Consider the following 18521-nt stretch of genomic DNA (forward strand, 5'->3'; position numbering starts at 1 on the left):
CACAAAATGAGTAATTTCGACGTAATTTTATTTGAATGAATACCACCCGAACGTAGTATAATTGCATAAAATGCTTCGGAGAACAATTTACCGGAAACATATCTACGTGCAACGAATTTATTCCGTAGAGAGAATAGAAAAAAAGCAAATAGTTTAATAAAATTGCTTAATTTTTTCGCAACTGTATTAAAAATAGTCGTTCAGTACACGTGCGGAACCGTCATTGCAACTTGTCCCGACTGTCAACCCTCACCTTCGGCTGCGCCTCGGCTCGGGAAGACATTCGTCGGAACTCGTTGCAATGACAGGCTTTCCGCACTTGTAATGAAATGTACTATTTTCATCCACCCCATACTAGGAAATGAGATAGTTGTGAATGGACATGTGAGATTATCGTATATAAAATCGAGATGACTACTCCGATTTTTCATTCCGTAGAATTCTAAAAAAGTGTTGCTACTAAAAAAGTCCTCCATCGAAAAATGGACAAATTTGACCCACTTGAAAGCACTAAAAAAATAAAATGCTATGTATTTTTAAGATTTACCTACGGAAAGGTTATTCTAAATATTTACCTACTCAAGTGACCTAATACAAAAATACTAAAATTCTCAAAAACACAAATATAACAAACAATATTTCGTATTAACTTTATTATTATATATTTTTTATTCCTTAGCTGGCATAACTGACTAATTATTCCAGGTTGAGTAAACTTTTTTTTTATAAAATAAAATGTTATCTTAACTCACAAGTTACTCGTTAGTTTTTTACTGTTTGTCATAAAAAGGGACGTAATTGTACATTAACCACTGTTAATGTAGAGCACTGTTTTTAATAAAATAGGTACATTCACTAACACATAAAATGTATATATAGACTCGTATTGATATAGCTGTCGGAATTCTATGGAAAAATCGAAGTATAAGATTCATAATGTTGGCAGAAAAATGATGTTCCACAGAGGCTATCTTATGATAAAAATCGCGAAACAATTGAAGATTGAATTTGTGTCAAAATTATAATTTTATTAAGAAAATATAAGCTGGCAATGGCGTAGTGTACAATTTTAAGCTTTACTAGTCAAGCGTTTGATACGTAATGTTATATCATTGTTTAAGATTAGCTACAGTTGTTGTTGGAATATCTCTTGTTTTTTTTTAACTTTAAATTCTGACTTAAATTAATATAATTAACGTACTCGTAGTAAAATGTTTGCAAACAGCGTTTCATAGGCGTATTTGTCACGGAAGTGAGACAGTACTACGTTTTTTAATTAGAATTGATGAAGACGAAGGGAAAACGTGAACAATATGTTATCGCTATCCATATATCGATTAGGTCGGCGATACTCTCTCTGAATTGTCCTAAGAGAACTATGTTACGGATATTATTTAATAATGATTGCCGTAAACTAGACAAATGTCAGTGTGTCAGCTGAAATATACGACATCCTACATGTCGGCGTACGCCCACGCTAATTTTGCAGACACCATTTCATTTTGTGTACAATCATACAAATATAAGGAGCTCGCGTGTGTGATAGTATAGAGTACAAACATAATTTGGAATAGTTTAAACGTTTTAAAAGTCTTTCAAGAAAACAGCTTAACATTTGTGAGCCCTCTGGTATTGATATGGTACATGGTCCATCATTGTAAAAAAATTACTCTTTTCGACAATTTCATTGGTCCCCCCCTTACCAATCTTTTCGAAAGTCATTCGGAATTTGAATTTCAGCTTGTCACTATATTTTGAAAATTGATTTACATAAAGTAGCAATTACCTAGAAATTTCTTCCCAAAACTTATGAGAACAATTTTTTATTTTTTTTGTAGCCATACCACCGGAGATCAAGGAAGGTCCAGAGAACTTGACCAAAGTAGATGGTTCAGAAGCGGTGCTGAAGTGCCGTGTGTTTGGAGCTCCCAAACCCATTGTCAGGTGGATGCGAGATGACGTCGATGTTACTGGTGGAAAGTGAGTATCACTTTTATTTAAGCTTATCAAATAACAGTTATATTCATTCTGGAACAACACAAATTCTTAATAGGTATAAATAATAATAATGAAACCACTTTAATTCCATACTATTAAAAATTACAATTATGTATATTTAAAATGGGTGTTAGGTTTATTATTATACAGTTAGTCTTCGCAAGTTATTGTTGTTTCTATTACTTCGTATTCGTTAGTATAGACCCCCCCCCCCCTTTTGGGTAAAGACCTCCTCCTGAACTTTCCATTGGGATTTGTTTTTTGGAAAAATGGACGGAGGAAAAACTCCTTTTTTCCCCAGAAACCTTAATTATGACGTCAGCCTGTCGCTTTTCGCGCTTCCCACATTTCTTTTTTCTGGAGGTCCAGCGTCCAGCGGAAGGCTTCGTTGGCAAAATGCCCATTTCTATTTGAGCTTCAAGCCACGGTTTTCGTTCTGATGTGGTATTTTCGTATTTTGTGAATCTTTTTATTTTTGAGGATATGAAGCAATGAAGCAGATGCTCTCTGTACACTACCATGTCCCATCAACGTTAGTCTCCTGTAGATCAGACATTGGAGAATTCTAGTGTCAATAACAGTCTTTTTCAAATCTAGATTGTAGGTATAATATTATGAAACCTAAATCATCAACACTATCTATTCGTAGATAAATAAATAAAATTTCACCGACAAAATTTCCGGTCTTTGTAGACTCTATAGTAAAGTATCCGAAACTTCTCCCTCTGAATTCTATAAATTCTATAAATATAAAAATTAAGCGAATCATTTTGATATCATTATCGTCAAGGTCAGTTCTTTCAGTTCACAATTGGAGTGGCGTAAGACTAAAATTAACGTTAATGTGACGTTTATTAATAAAAAGGAGGTTTATGTATCGAAGCCAATTAGATTATAAAAAGAAAATATTATGATTGGCAGCGAAGAATTAAAAAAAAATTCACTCGACAGATCAGTTGGTAATTGAAAGGCGTGTCTATCAAATCGATTTTTTACATGTCCTTGTTTCTGAATTTAGGTCTTGTGACAATGTTTATAGTGACAATGATTCCACCACAAGTACAAATTTAACGAAAATGCTTACGTTAAATTGGGTTATAATAATGTTCTATTGGTATTGTACGTGTCTATCTATTTTTATACTAAAATTCAGTTTGAAACGAAACAGTATGATTGCGTGTTTATATAATACTTAATGAAATAGAGAAGCGAAATTTGAAAAAACAAAATTTAATCATCAAAAGCCTTACCGTTACCTCTTAATTAACGTCTCTGTGTACCGTTTTAAATTACCTTTTTATTTTTATAAAACGTTAATAATTTATTGTTTAAAGTCAATGCCCCTCTCAGTCAATCGTCCCCAAGTCTCGCCTTCGAATAAAACTAACACCGAAGATTTATTGTCTTTAAAAGATTAATGGAAAAAGTCACCGTGTAATAAAATACTATACCGGTATAATATAGGTTGAGTTTGAATTATTTTTATATGGACATTTTTTTTATAGAACAGGGGGCAAACGGGCAGGAGGCTCACCTGATGTTAAGTGATACCGCCGCCCATGGACACTCTCAATGCCAGAGGGCTCGCGAGTGCGTTACCGGCCTTTTAAGAATTAGTACGCTCTTTTCTTGAAGGACCCTAGAATTGGTTCGGAAATACTTCAGGAATTGTTCGTCTTGCTTAATTAGGTTCTTTACAAATACAACAGTTATTCTCGTGTCGGACGTTGGTGACGGCGTTGATGTATAAAATAATATAAGACGCTTCTAACGGCCGCCATCATGTCTCCGCAATATTTAGGAAAGTGTAAAGGGACTTCACCAAGAGAAACAATACGCGAAGGAAATGATGATCAATTGTGTTTATAGAATATAGTGCCTGCAAGCGTAATGATGAGTATTTTCCCGAGCCGATAGAATGCGTATAGCAAAAGAATCGGTCAGATTTTCCTGATACTCCTTTTGTTTTTCACGTTACTATTTGAGCTTTTGCTGTCACTCATAGATGCCCCCTAGCTACAGCTCCATTATAAACAAATGTACACGAGTAAGTTTTTTTACAGTAGGTTAAACCAAACCTTATAAATTAGAAGAGTAAAATGTTGGTACTACACCTACAGTGGTAAAGTCAAGCTTTAAAAAGCTTCTTGGCAGCAATCATCAATTTTGTTTTCATGAATATTCAAATTTTCCATTATTAGTATCAGGCGAAGTTGTGACGTAAAACCAACGATTTAACAGAATGGGGTGCCTTTAATGAGACGCAAGTCTTGACATGTAGTAATTATGTTTTGGGTATTAAATTAATTTAATCAGAATATGAAACGCTGAGCCATAAATTAATTATTTCAAAACCTTAAAAATACACAGACTTTATCCCTGAGTTTGTAGGTTTAAACCCTGACTGCGCCAATGGACTTTCTATATGCGAATTTAACATTTGCTCGAACTGTAAAGAAAAACATCGTGAGCAAACCGGCTTGCCTTAGACCTTAAAGTCGACGGCATGTGTTAGGTACAGCAGGCTGATCAATTTCCTGCCTATTAGATTGACAAATGATCATGAAACAGATCGGAAATTTTTTATATACATACATGCATACAGCTGAAATTTTTGTTATTCAATTCAATAACATCACTTTCAGAATTCAAAATTTTTATATAATTTGCCATCTCGTGTATGATAACTACTTGTATGCGTTTGATATTTTTTGCCGTATTAAAATCCTAACACCGTGTTGACACTGGCTATTATGTAATGTGGAACTGAATAAACAATAAAACCGTATTGGCCGAGTTATATCGCTGCCCCTGTTAACACTATGGGTCAGTGACATAGCCCTTATGTAACGCCACCTACAATAAACTGAACGTCACCCACCCCTGGCATTTATAAATACCAGGATAATTTTATTAACTCATTTCCCTTACTCACTGAGAGTGGTTATAATTAATTTCCACTTTAATATGAAACCGCGCGTTCATAGGCGCACGGCTAATTCAATACGTTTGATATTAAATTCGATTTCCGTTTGCGGAAATTTATAACAGAACTTAAAATAAATAATTTAAATGCTTTGAAATCACTATTGAAGGAAAAATGTTTTGACTTGAATTGAACGCAAACACATACATTCAAATCTTTGTTTAACATATTTGGCAGTATATGATACAGTTTTCATTTATTCTTTTTTTATTGTTATTGTAACTAAAAAGAGTGTTCACCCACAATACAGGAATTACCTAATTTTGTAATTTGTGTTAATAAAGTTTTATTATTTAAAGAAACATTTTTGTCTTGTAATAGTGTACATAGTCTTTATTAACATAGCTTTTACATATTTAAAGAAACCACTTTTTTACCGGATTGAAGCTATGTATTATTATTATTGAAATTATAATTATTTAACTAATAATTTTAAATTTATCCGACGTTTCGCGTGCTTTACAGCGTGCGTGGTTACGGTGACTGAAGACAAAAGTTGTTGAATGTCAAAAAAGTATCACAATATGTTCTAATAGTGTAGTTTCTTTTGATTTGGGATGTGTAATACGTAAACAAACCACTGCAATGACTTTGTTTCCAATTAATATTGGTTTAATAGTAACCTTGAAGCAGTAGCACTGCGTTCAATATTTGACCCACGTTCAGTTAGTATTTCGACAGAAGCCTGGTCAAATATCAAGGAAAATTTGCTAAGGAGTATGTGGCATTCGCCCATGGCAGGACACGGTAACAGCGAAACCTTGTTACCTTGGGCCATGAAAGATGTGGAATAGACCTTGGTCGGCAAGAGCCATTCACATCGGCGAATTTGCTATTATTTGTTGAGGCGGGGTTAGGTCAAGTGCTTCTTCTTTTGTGTCAATTTATGCTCTAATTAGCAATCAAGAATGGTATTTGATACCAACCAGAACGTAATTTTTAAAGGTCCAGTTAGTTTTGTAGTAGGCAATTATGATTTCCAGTTTCCGACTCTAAAATTGCATGGCCTGAATACTCAATGGTAGTTAGACGTACTCAAAACAATTAGGACGACGTGAAAAGTTCTAGCTTTAAAATTATAACAATTTTCTTTAAAGCGCAAAATGTTAATTCAGTATAAATTATTTTTAAACTTTTTACCCAGTCACTTTGATATAGAGTTGTCAGGTATAGCATTTTGTCTTTTCTAAACTGGTATTTTAGAAGAGGTAGTAGCTATTAGCCAGGACTGGAAATCTAGTAAAAATGCGTATTTATTGTAGCAGGTTTGCAGGGATTGGTAGAAAAATATCTGTGCGACTATTATTGGTTAAAATTACACAAAATTAAAACGCGCGGAGTAGCGTTGCGTTTTATGTTGCTGTTGATCAATCACATTCGTTCGGAGGGCAAAATCGTTTCGTCTTTATATGTACGTTTTCTGTGTGACGCGTAAAGTAATGGTAGTAGATAAACTATTTTATTTCCGCAGATACAACATAACAGCGGAAGGTGATTTGGTGATCGCTGACGTATCGTATACAGATGTGGGCACCTACCAGTGTTACGCTAAGAACAAGTTTGGTGAAAAATCAGCCTTTGGTTCCTTATCTGTCAAGAGTGAGTATCTTATTGAAATAATTGATACACTTTTATATTTAGATATTGTTTTGTTTTCTTAAAGGCATAGGTCTTAAAATTAGCAATATATTTTCCATCGAAGAAAGCTAGTAAGCTTCATTCGAATAAAATTGTATTTGAATTTCTTATTTATACTTACGGGATATTATAAACCTATTCAAAAATATAAAATAAGTCTTAATTAGCTATAGAATATTGTTCTTATCGTTCTATTATTTTAACAAAACTTTCTAAAGATATTGGTAAAAACAGCATTTGAAAATAATTTCAAATTTTCAGAGCACACGGTAATAACGGACAAACCTGAACCGTATGAAGTTGCAGCGGGTGCTTCAGCTACATTCAGGTGTAATGCGAATGCAGACGATTCCCTAAAACTAGAAATTATATGGCTCAATGACGGACAGCCAATAGACTTTGACAACCAGCCGCGGTTTAGAATGACAAATGACTACTCGCTGCTAATATCCGACACTACGGAGCTCGATTCCGGAGAATATACATGTATTGCGAGAACAGCTATAGATGAAGCGAGGGCTCAGGCTACTTTAACTGTTCAAGGTATGTTTATTAAAAATATATTGCGTGTGTGTATGTAATATGCACCCGGTGTGAGAGAGAAAGTGAGTGTGTGTGTTTTAGAGAGAGAGCGTGTGTATGTGTTTTGGAGTGTGTAGGTTTAGGGAGATTTTAGTCTATTACATTGTTTAACTAAGTAACTCTACTAAAAAGTGTGAGGAGTTGATATCCAAAATGGTTATAGAATCTTTATTTCTGTTATAACTTAACGTAAAAAAATACACAAAAATAGAAAACCAGATAAAATAATAAAACAAACATCAATTAATGTTAAATACAAGTAGTTTGACAAATAACACAAAAATCTGCAATTTATTGTCATACAGCCAAACTTCTCTTAAACGCTTTATAAGTGTTGGCAGTTTTAAGTTATTAAGTAGTTGCATTACTTTTCAAATTCCAGACAAACCCAATCCGCCAGCCTTGGAAGGCATCGAATGTCACGAGAAAGTCGCAACCATACGCTGGCATTCAATGGGTGACAATCGGGCCCCTATTCTCCGTTACTCGATACAATATAACACCTCCTTCACACCCGATACATGGCTTTCGGCGTCCGATTCTGTTCCCGGGTTAGATACGTCCTGGACTGCGGAACTGAGCCCCTGGGCAAACTATACATTCCGAGTCATAGCTTTGAATAAGATTGGACCGTCTACGCCGTCGAAACACTCTGATGCCTGTACCACACAGCCGGATGTACCGTACAAGAACCCTGATAATGTTGAGGGTAAAGGACGGGATCCTACTAATATGGTCATATCTTGGTCGGTAAGTTAGCTTTTTTAATGGTGATTTTTAATGTTTATCTATGGAAATAATTTAACGCATAACATGTTGCTAAGTGGAAAACTCAAAGACCTATTGGACAAATTATTTTGTTACTGATTTTTCGAACTTTCGACTTATTTGGTAAACACTCAAAAAATAAAGTGAAACGAATTTCGCCGAGGCAACAAGTTGAACAATAATTGAAAATAAATGTTATTAGCTGTCTCAGTTCTACAAAAAAAAGAAAATAAATAACATCAAATTGTATTTAATGTTATTTTCTCTATTCTCTATAATTTTCATAAAATTCAGTAGTTTAGACTTAAACTCTCGTTAGCTTTTGATATTAAAACTATACTATTTACCATTTTATTTATTTTATTTTTACCATTTAAAAAAAATATTAATATGAATAATCAGTATACTTACTTAATATGATTTGTTTTTTTTTATATTTATTTATATAGAAAATGCCTCAAATCGAGCACAACGGTCCCGGTTTCTACTACCAAGTGTCATGGCGTCGTAACATCAGTGGAACGCCTTGGAGCGAACAGCAAATACGAGATTGGACTCAGTCTGAATATATTGTACTTAACACGCCAACATTCCAGCCTTATAAAATTAAGGTAAGATTGAATAGCGATCTTTAATTAACTGTCTAGAGATTCAATTAACTCTCTGATTTAACTACTTTACTGCGTATTATGCGTAATAAGCATTAGCATGCAACACAAGATAACAAGGACAGTAAGATGGCTGCGGTCTAGGGATGAAAATTGTTGTACGGGTTTGCGATCTCTGCATTTCTAAATTACCCTTTTGTACAAAAATATTTGTTATTAATTCGCAAAAAAATAAAGTTTAGAACTTAGAAGTTTTTAAACACGGACGAACATTCCAGTCTAAATTGAGATAAGCCAATCTGTGAAAAAAAATCCAAGTGGAATTTCCTTTTCAGGTGATAGCTGTTAACTCAAAAGGAACATCAAACGTGGCTCCGGTGGAAGTAATCGGCTGGTCTGGCGAGGACACGCCCCTACAATCTCCCGCTAACTTCTCTCTAGTGCAGGTCACTACTGGAACTACTGCATTGTTAAGCTGGAATCCAGTATTAGCTGAAACTGTACGCGGACACTTCAAGGGGTACAAGATTCAGACTTGGGTATGTTTTAATATTATCTTATTGGAGTTGGAGTTCGAAGCCGAAAGTCCAAAATTATTTTAGTTGGTAAATGATTTTAATTTAAATAAGCTAGATGTAGTTACTGCAAAAGAAATGTCTCGGCCATATCAATCTATTTAGGATTAGTTTTAGGAAATTATTTTATTAATGTTTGGTATCTCTCTAATATTCTAAATGGACATTCAGGTTGACGGTGAAGAAGACAGGTTAAAAGAAGTGCTGGTGAAGTCTGATGCGTCCAGTGCCCTGGTATCCGTGTTCAAACCGTTCAAGAAAAACAACGCACGAATTCTCGTCTACAATGGACGCTTCAATGGACCGCCTAGCGAAATCCTCTCCTTCGTCACCCCAGAGGGAAAACCAGGAACGGTCAAGTCCTTCGAAGCCTACCCCATCGGTTCCTCAGCTATGCTCCTCAAGTGGGACAAACCCATGGATGAAAACGGAATTTTAACCGGCTACAAAATTTACTACCAAAAAGTCACCGGCACCTCTCTAGGACCGCTTCAAGAGAGAAAGAAGGAAATCGATCCCAAACTGGATCGTGCCAAACTAGCTGGCCTAGAACCTAACACGAAGTACCGTATTGAAATACGGGCTAAGACCAAGGCTGGGGAAGGAGACAAATACTATGTGGAACAGACCACAAAGGCGATGATGAATGCCGTTCCGGATATACCCTTGTTCGAAGCGAGTACCCTCCCCGCTAAAGAGGGGTCAGCTCATATTCTGGTTCGCTGGTTGCCTTCCTTAGACGGGCACGCGGGAAGCCATTTTATAGCCTGGTATAGGCTCAAGGGTCATCCTAACTGGTTGAGAAGTAATGAAATAACTGAAGACGATTATGTCGTGCTAACTGGTCTTGAGCCTGGACAAGTGTATGAGGTGAAGGTGACAGCTCATGACGGTGAATACTTTAGCACCAGTGAAGTAATGGATGTTGATACGACAACCGGTAAGTTATGTAAGTTACAAGTTTAGATCCCTTTTGGATAGAGATTTTATACTTAAAAATAGTTATGAGGAGATTTTTTTGTAACTTTTTTTGTACTTTTCATCTGCTTGTAATATTTCGTTTCCTTAATGTGTCTTCTAGTAAAATAAAGTACAATATTGGGATTGAAAACGTATTTTATGATTGAAATTATTTATACCACATATAGGGATAATATTATTTTTGTTATATTAGAAATAAACTAAACCCGGTATTTAAAAAGGGCGCATAGTAATTATAGAAATCAAAATTTACAGAGTAACAGGTCATGAATTTATATTTAAATGATCATTATTTTATATATTGTTAATCAATACTTTTTCATTTACAAGTATTTTTTTAAAGGATCTTAACTATTGTAATTTGTTTTCTAGACCCAGTAATAATGCGGGAAGAGGCGATGGCCACGGCTGGCTGGTTCATCGGGGTGATGGTGGCGTTGGCCTTCTTAGTGCTCGTGCTCGTAGCGGTGTGCGTTGCGCGTCGTAACCGAGGCGGGAAGTACGACGTGCACGATCGCGAACTCGCTCACGGGCGGGCGGATTATCCGGACGCCGCTTTCCACGAATATAATCATCCGTCAGTATATTTTAAATATCATAAATTTATGTTGTTTTTATTTGTTACTAGCTGTCCCCGCGAACTTCGTTTCGCCTTAATATAATTGTTTATAGAACATTTTAGTATGCTACCCCATATAGATTTCCGTGCCATGTTTCTCTTTACAAAACCTCGCGTAGCGATGTTTTAGTCTTTTTGTCTAATTGGTCCAGACCTAATTAAAGACTCTAAAAGACTAATTTTTTAATTCCTTTTTTCCTATCATAATTATTAATTCTAAGTAGAATCCTTCAAGAAAAGAATGTAACAATTCTTAAAAGGCCGGCAACGGACTTGCAAACCTTCTGGTAATGTTCGTGTCTATTGGCTACAGATTTCCCTCTGTTATTATAAACAGCTTACTTACACTAAGTAGATTTTATTTTGTAGTTTTTGTAAATATTGTCTCTTCGAGTATAATATAATTTTGTAAAAAATAATCTAAAAATATACCTTTATCATACGATCACAACGTACTTGCATGTTTTACAGTCTTTGATTATTCAGCTATACATATGTTAATGTTATATACAAAAAAATCTATTCCTCTAGGTATCTCAAACTGACAACCTTGACAGTTGACAGTTGCGTCATTATGATAGTGTCATAGATAAAATAAATATTTCAGATTGGACAGCAAGTCCCGACACTCTATGAGTAGTGGTCCTAAGCCCGGTGTCGAGAGCGACACCGATTCGATGGCCGAGTATGGCGAGGGAGAAACGGGTAAGTTGTGACAATTACTTGTGTCTATTATATTTTGGCTTCAAATTATTCAATTATGTTTTGTTTTATTTCAATTTTATGCTTACATACTTTTTTATAGCAAATTTTTAGGCTATAGTTCAATATTTTGCTAGATCCGCTATTTTTATCGATATACAAAACCTTATATTGCCTTCAAATATAATCATTATATGTTTTTAAATCCCAAATGCGTGGTTGTATGTTTTTCCACATTCTTAGGTCAATAGATATATAGTACGTGAAATATAGATGAGATGAATGTACTAACATAGACAATTATATAAAGTTTAGTTAACACGGCAAATTTCAGTTCAGCTATTTATTATAAATGCCTAAATTATATTTTAAAAGCTTATAATGGTTATATAGATTTGTATAGTTTTCGTATATCGCCATTGTTTAAGCATGTAATGTGGCATGTCCGTGTGTACGCATGTATTGCAGCTGGTATGAACGAAGACGGTTCATTCATCGGTCAGTACGGTAGAAAGAGGCGCCCCCCTGCGGCTTCTCACCAAGACTCCGCTTCGCAGGCCTTCGCCACACTCGTCTAGGCCCATTATCCCTTTGACTCCTTTCACTTCACTATCCCTGTGGCCTGTTTAACCTATCCCTGTTTACCACTCATGACATAACCCAGATCTGAATACAAAATCACAGCATCAAATGCAAATAATTAAGGCCCAAGGCTTTCCATTCCATATTGGAATACAAAAAACAAATTGTTCTCTAAAGATCGCCCGCCGAAATTCTACTGTCCATTTCTTTATTGGTTGTGTATGAATCTCGAATGATAATCTAATAAAATATGGCATGCTATTTATAGGATTATCATATTTTATTAAATTATCTCACTCGTTATAGGGCGTAGTCTTTCAACTATTTAAAAAATAGTTCTCTAAGACTCAACGCGTCCTTTATGTTTAATTTAATGCTACTTAGATTATTATTAAGTACACATTTAAATGTAGTTTGTAAAAAAGATTTTACGTATATTTTGAGTGAGCAGTGAATGTTTTTTTATTATTTTTATAGCACGAGCTTGTGTTGATTTTATGGTTTTGCATTTATTATTAGAATAGATAGATAGACGTGTCCAGTTTTCCGTCCTTTTCCCTTTCTCCCCTCGCCGGCGCACGAGCAGCTATTTCCTTTATTTATTGTTTTGTGAGGTATGATTTTGTTTTTTTTTGAGCATGTTTTAATTTTTTGCAAGAATCTTGCGTATTGCGCTCTTTTGTTCATTTTTTTTATTTATTTTAAATTTACAATTATTTGATGCATTTTACTTTCTTCAAAACCGAACTATACGGAAACTAATAGTTTTTTATATTTTATGTTCTCACGGTTATGAAAAAAAATAAAAACAGTGATAAAGTATTATGTTATTAGAATTATTTTGGGGCGAAATTCCACGTCACTAAAAGTAAACAATATTGTTTGATAAAATATGTATTTGGATAAATAATCATTCACAGGTCGTTTCACGGAGGACGGTTCGTTCATCGGTCAGTACGTGCCTGGCGCACGAGTTCTGCCTCCACCTCCCGCGCCGCAAACAGCTCCAGCGCAACAGCCGCCCACTTACGTCTAATACTGTTAATTTCACAAATCACTGTTATTTTTCACAGTTCCTCAGTATGGCCTGCTCTTCACACCATAATTTTTTACCGAGCAACGTATAACCCGTGATAGCTTAGAAGCGAAATCACTGATATTTTCGTCTGGTTATAACCTGCTATTTATCGTAACAAACGTAAATAGAAATCGCTGTTATTTTTAATAGCTTTTCATATCTGTATGACCATCGTTGGCTATTGAATAAGATTGATGACTATGTGATAGTGAAAATAACAGTGATTTTGTAACCAATGGAATTAATATTGTTCCTAAACAGTCACAATTTATTCATGCCATTTTTCGTTAAAGCGTTCAAGTATTCCGTAACTATATATCTTTTTAAATTTACAAATATTAATGTGAAAAATATCAACTTCAGAATACACAGCATTATAATATTTGCACATTCTGTGGTGTAAAGTACCGGAAAGTACCAAAAATACTTTTTTTGCATTAAAAATAATGTTATTAATAATCATTTACGCGTGATTCGATTTCCGTATCGCTTGGACGAGACTCAAAATTCGTTACTTAATACTTGAACGCTTCCTAATAATATAATTAAAATTGTGTAGCTAATATTATTTAAAATTACATTTTAGTTAAAATTTATTGACATGGGCCTTCGAGTAATCCGGCTCTGTTTACTGCAGCTTCAATAGTAAAATTTAGAAACCGACATAGATTTGTTTTATGAGACTGATTTTAAGTAAAAATATAAAAAATTGTTTCCTCTGAGTCCCTGGCGTTTCATACAATTAAATGTAGGTTAAGATCTGGCTCGATATCAATTAAATAGGATGGTAAAGCGAAAAATAAAGTATCCGGTAGCGAAGCGATGGTCGAATGAAGTTTTGGAATATATCAGTGATTTAAGTGACTACATTATCATCCACTATTTATTCTTAAAATTAAAATCGCCGTCGCTTCGCTACAGGCTGAAAAAGCTATTTTTGTGACATGATTAAGAATGTAAATTTTAGCTCTGGGTGCCGGCGGTCAGATTTGCTTCGAGACTTCGAGTCAATTTATCGTAAAATCAACGAATTATTTTTATATCAAAATCATATCGGATGGACCATTACACGCAGATTATTTTGTATCGCGCTTTTAAATTATATTCTATACTCGCGTAGCAAAGATATATGCATCTAAATACTAAACATAATTGAAGATAGCGCCATCTAGCTGTGAAATGATACTGAATAGGAAATTGTGACTTTTTCACAATGTGATATGTGTGGGTTCTTTGTACACCAAAGGGAGCTTGACAAATTTTTGCATTTTTTTAACAATAGCGCGTTTATTTTTAAACTTTTCCAAATGTACCTTTTTTTGTTGGTATCCTCAAATACTGGTCTTATTTGAAGGTTAAATTTGATGTAAAAATCCCACACTAGTCACTTAGTGACATTCCTCGAACTTTCTTTTTGTGCCTCTTCAATTACTCTTATGATAATCAACAATATTTTTATAAACGTGACAAAAAACAACGTTCAAACATCGAAAGATCTATTTAAAATATATTTTTGTATGAAAATACAGAATATAAGAAAGCAAATTTTGACCGCCGGCCGATGTTGGTGCTTTGCGGAAGATGGCGTTCTGTCGCTCTTGTGATTGTACGTAGTGTAAGACGTATGCGCACATAGGCCATGACACAATAATATGAGGTATGAATTATATCGCATTGCGGGTTTTAACCGCACTGCGGATTTTAACCGCACTTATGTTCTTAGGAAACAAAGTGTATAAGTTCTCGATCGTTTAATAGAAACACCCAAATATTTGATCATCAATAATGCAGTTTCCTAGTTTGTTGAATTGTAAGCAGTAATTACTATTGTCAAGTTAATAAACGTCATATTTATGTGTCATAGTTAAGACGCGGTCAATTGTGTAGAGCTAGCTTGATGGCCCGAAGCGTTCCCAAAGTGTACTTAGTTTGTGTATAGGAACGCATCGTAAATGATATTTAAATGAATCTCAACGGTTTATTGGATCTATGCTCTCTATATTTTTACAGATGCCATAACATTTGGTGGAAATGATCTATTAGCTATGTAATTTAGGCTTTTTGTATTAACTATTTCGTATCGACTTCGTGAAGTTTGCACCTCACATATTAACCAGTTGATGTTTCAATTTATCCACGAGACAATTGCGGTTACAGATAAATATTTAATACATTCTTCGATTATCTAGACTTAGGATGAATAATTTCGGGTTTCTAATATCTTAAAAGCTTTTCGTCATTGAAATGGAAAGCTAATTTGCCTCTGCGTTATCTCGTGGGACAATTGTATGTGCTAGTTGTAAGGATTCGTGTTAACTAATGTTAGGCAGCTAACGCGTTCGCTTCGCATCCCTTATTTATTATACTATGCCTTTTCATGTTATATCGATAGAGGAAAAACCAAGGCGAACACTCAAATGTTACCTGTGCATGTTGGTACTTAATATAATGAGGTAAAGCTAACATTCTTGGCTTTTTGTCTATCAATGTAAGTATTTATTTATCAACGCCTGAAAGGTGTCGGGTCCTAATACATTCCAAGGTATGACCATGTTGATTTTATTTGTTCCGTCGGTCTGTTTATAAAACTTAGACTGACGCTGCGCTGGCGTTCATAAACAAAACAAAAACAAAACAACTGCATGTATATTCGTTTAATTAAAAACTCATGTTTAAGCATTTTATTTCGATGATGTTTCGATACTTTTCTGCAATTTTGTGCAGCGAGGAACATTGTGATTATTTGTTTTTAAGTTTAAAAAATCCAGGATTTCTTTAATTAAAAATGTCATACTTAACTAAGCAATGATTATGAACTGTCAGCGGTAATTTCAAATTGTACATTGTTTGCGAACACCACGTTCTCTTTTAGAGCTTTTGTAACCATTCGTACCTTATATTCATTATATTTGATGGCACTGTTACTGTAGCCCCTTTGAGTTGTTTGTTAAGGAGTCTTTATCACGTCTATTGTCTAGTAAGAATTTAATATATAATTACGGATATTTCACACGATCGTTTGGAAAATCCGCCAGTTTAATATTTAATGTAGGGACGCGTCTTTGCTTTTTATAACCACGTTGATTCGAATTTGTTAGCATTCAAAATGAAGTTGTTGACCACAAAATTACGGTGATACTCATCACTGCCTTCCCCTGAGATGTTTATGTATGTGTTCATTTATCTATCTAGTACCCGTTAGTCGACACTTGCCTTAACTATTAATAAGTAGTCCCCTGTACTCTTAGCGTCAATTGATCGCCGTGTCTTTAGTACGGCAATTAGATTCGCAGAAGTCTACTTTAAGTCTATTTTCTACGTACATGCGTACGTACGTACATACATGCGTGTACGTGATTTACGAACATGCGTGACGCTAAGTGACAGGTGACGTAAGATATGCACAATAATGCATTTATGACGTCACAAGTGCTGTCGTATACAGTATATTAACTGGCAAGTGTATATATGTAGATCTGATGTTGCAATGTATCTAATAGTTGAGATTTTGATGTCATAGTTAATTACTGTTAAGTAATATGTAATATGGTAGTGCGGTGAAATAGGCGCTTCTTTTTAAATGTAACAGCACTGACTTAAAGTACTCGGCAATTAAAAGGAAGCGAATATGTTTATGTCGAAATTATACAGTTTGAAATAGTTTGCATTTATATGTAACATGATTGCTCTTGTGGTACGCGAGATTCTGTTCACGAATTAAACATAATTTACTATTTGTTTCGCATTAAGTGACGGTAATTTATTGTAACTATGATGGATATTTTTTTATGTTGCATAGAAAATAAATTTTAAGAAATTATATTCTGGTTTTATTAAATGCCGTAAGATGAAAGTGATACATTATTATAGACTTACGACAGGCTAACTTAAAGTAGAGGCAAACAATCCTTACAAAGAGGACAGCGATTTCGCCCTTAGCAAAAAAAAAACACAATTTCCCTTCGCCAACGTTTAGTTCGGATTTTGTAAGAAAAGATGAGCTGAATTTTTTTTAAAGGAATCTCGCCGTTGGCCTTAAGGCCCTTTACAACTCAGCTCGGGCTGTTTTAAATTCATCTTAAACGGTTATCAATCGATTAACAATTCCATTAATAAGACTATACATAAGCTGTCTTTCAGCCCTTCGGCTCTTTACACAAATCCAAAATGATCGGGAATGATTTATGACGTTCGTTTTATGTATTACTTGGCTTTTCATTTTATTTATCTAAGAATTTACTTATGAATTTGCTTATAAATTAATAATTTTATATATTTATATATATACTTATATATTTATTCTGTTTTGAGGAAAGGTAACCCAAAAAAGGATTCATACCTAATGGATCGTTTTTTCGGTTTCTTTAGGCTCACAATCGTCAAGGCATTCAATTAACATATGATAAAAGTTATCACGACTTGCATCAAAGAACGAAAATCTACTATTATACTAGGAGCTTGAGACCTTCAGGTTGTCGCGCAACTGGATCTATATACATATGTATGTGAACCAGTTTCACCTTTACACATTGTATGCGAAGTTAATACGATTTTCAACGGGTCATATTAAAAGTAATAGTGTATAAAATATTCAGTGAATTATATTCTTATTAAATAATGTGAAGGGCACAATTACATACTGGTTGTGTTTGATTTATTTAGATAAGTATTAAAATTATGTTTATAAAAACAGCGTGTAAATATTGATGACATATAATATTCCCATAAAAAGTTAATAGTGGTAGTGGCACCTTTAAACTTCAGCCTATAAGATCATGTCATACCATGAAACGCGCTAACCAAGTTAATTCGGCTCATAACAATTTCTCGACCGCATACAGGATAGTCATTACTACAGTATCCTTCCTTCAAAACCTTAAAAGATACCGCCACATTAAGTCTGTGGTGGTTTGTTTGGAAATTTAAAGTCAAAAGACATCAGTCATCGATTTATACACGAATAGATAAGGTAGGCAGTGCTGTTGGTCAAATATGTTAGCAGAGTCACCGTTTGCATTGATGTTCACACATACATAAAATCAAAAAAGTATAATTGCAGCTCTTTCACTGTCTTCTGTTTCATGGCCTTACAAATGTGCAGTCTACTTGTATGTCACATAGTACAATTACTTAACTTAATAACAAATATATCTATAATCATTATGAAGCTTGTTTGATTTAAAACTTAGTGAATAAAATAAATTTTCCGGTAACTGCAATTCATATGACGATATTTTGCATTGGATTCTATCAGGACCTGTATATTCTAACTTTGGGAACAGGCTCAATTTTATTAAATCGATTCAGTAGGTTTGGATGAGCCACGTATTTCTCGGGGGATACCTATGCATTATATAAACAACCAGTGGCGCTGTGCCCTTTATCAGGTTTCCGCCTGTATCTT

General features: G+C 34.5%; 1 protein-coding gene across 4 annotated transcripts in view; it reads left to right on the top strand.

The window, feature by feature from the left end:
• The window catches only part of LOC110993647 (neuroglian), a 46202-nt gene extending 29265 nt beyond the window's left edge, over positions 1–16937 (top strand). The window contains exons 7-17 of one of the 4 annotated variants that reach the window (XR_002600195.2): positions 1839–1980; positions 6456–6583; positions 6884–7165; positions 7587–7954; positions 8422–8583; positions 8916–9119; positions 9327–10104; positions 10509–10713; positions 11363–11460; positions 11926–12653; positions 12960–16937. Coding sequence is in view for 2 of the 4 variants with exons in the window: in XM_022259982.2 (XP_022115674.2) it covers positions 1839–1980; positions 6456–6583; positions 6884–7165; positions 7587–7954; positions 8422–8583; positions 8916–9119; positions 9327–10104; positions 10509–10713; positions 11363–11460; positions 12960–13075 (2483 nt within the window). In the remaining 2 variants the exon portion in view is untranslated. The remainder of the gene's footprint in view (positions 1–1838; positions 1981–6455; positions 6584–6883; positions 7166–7586; positions 7955–8421; positions 8584–8915; positions 9120–9326; positions 10105–10508; positions 10714–11362; positions 11461–11925; positions 12654–12959) is intronic. The other 3 variants (XR_002600196.2, XM_022259982.2, XM_022259984.2) reach the window with 3 other exon arrangements.
• Positions 16938–18521: the final 1584 nt, after the last annotated feature.

Source organism: Pieris rapae, chromosome 20 (genome assembly GCF_905147795.1).
Source record: "Pieris rapae chromosome 20, ilPieRapa1.1, whole genome shotgun sequence".
Lineage (NCBI taxonomy): Eukaryota > Metazoa > Arthropoda > Insecta > Lepidoptera > Pieridae > Pieris > Pieris rapae.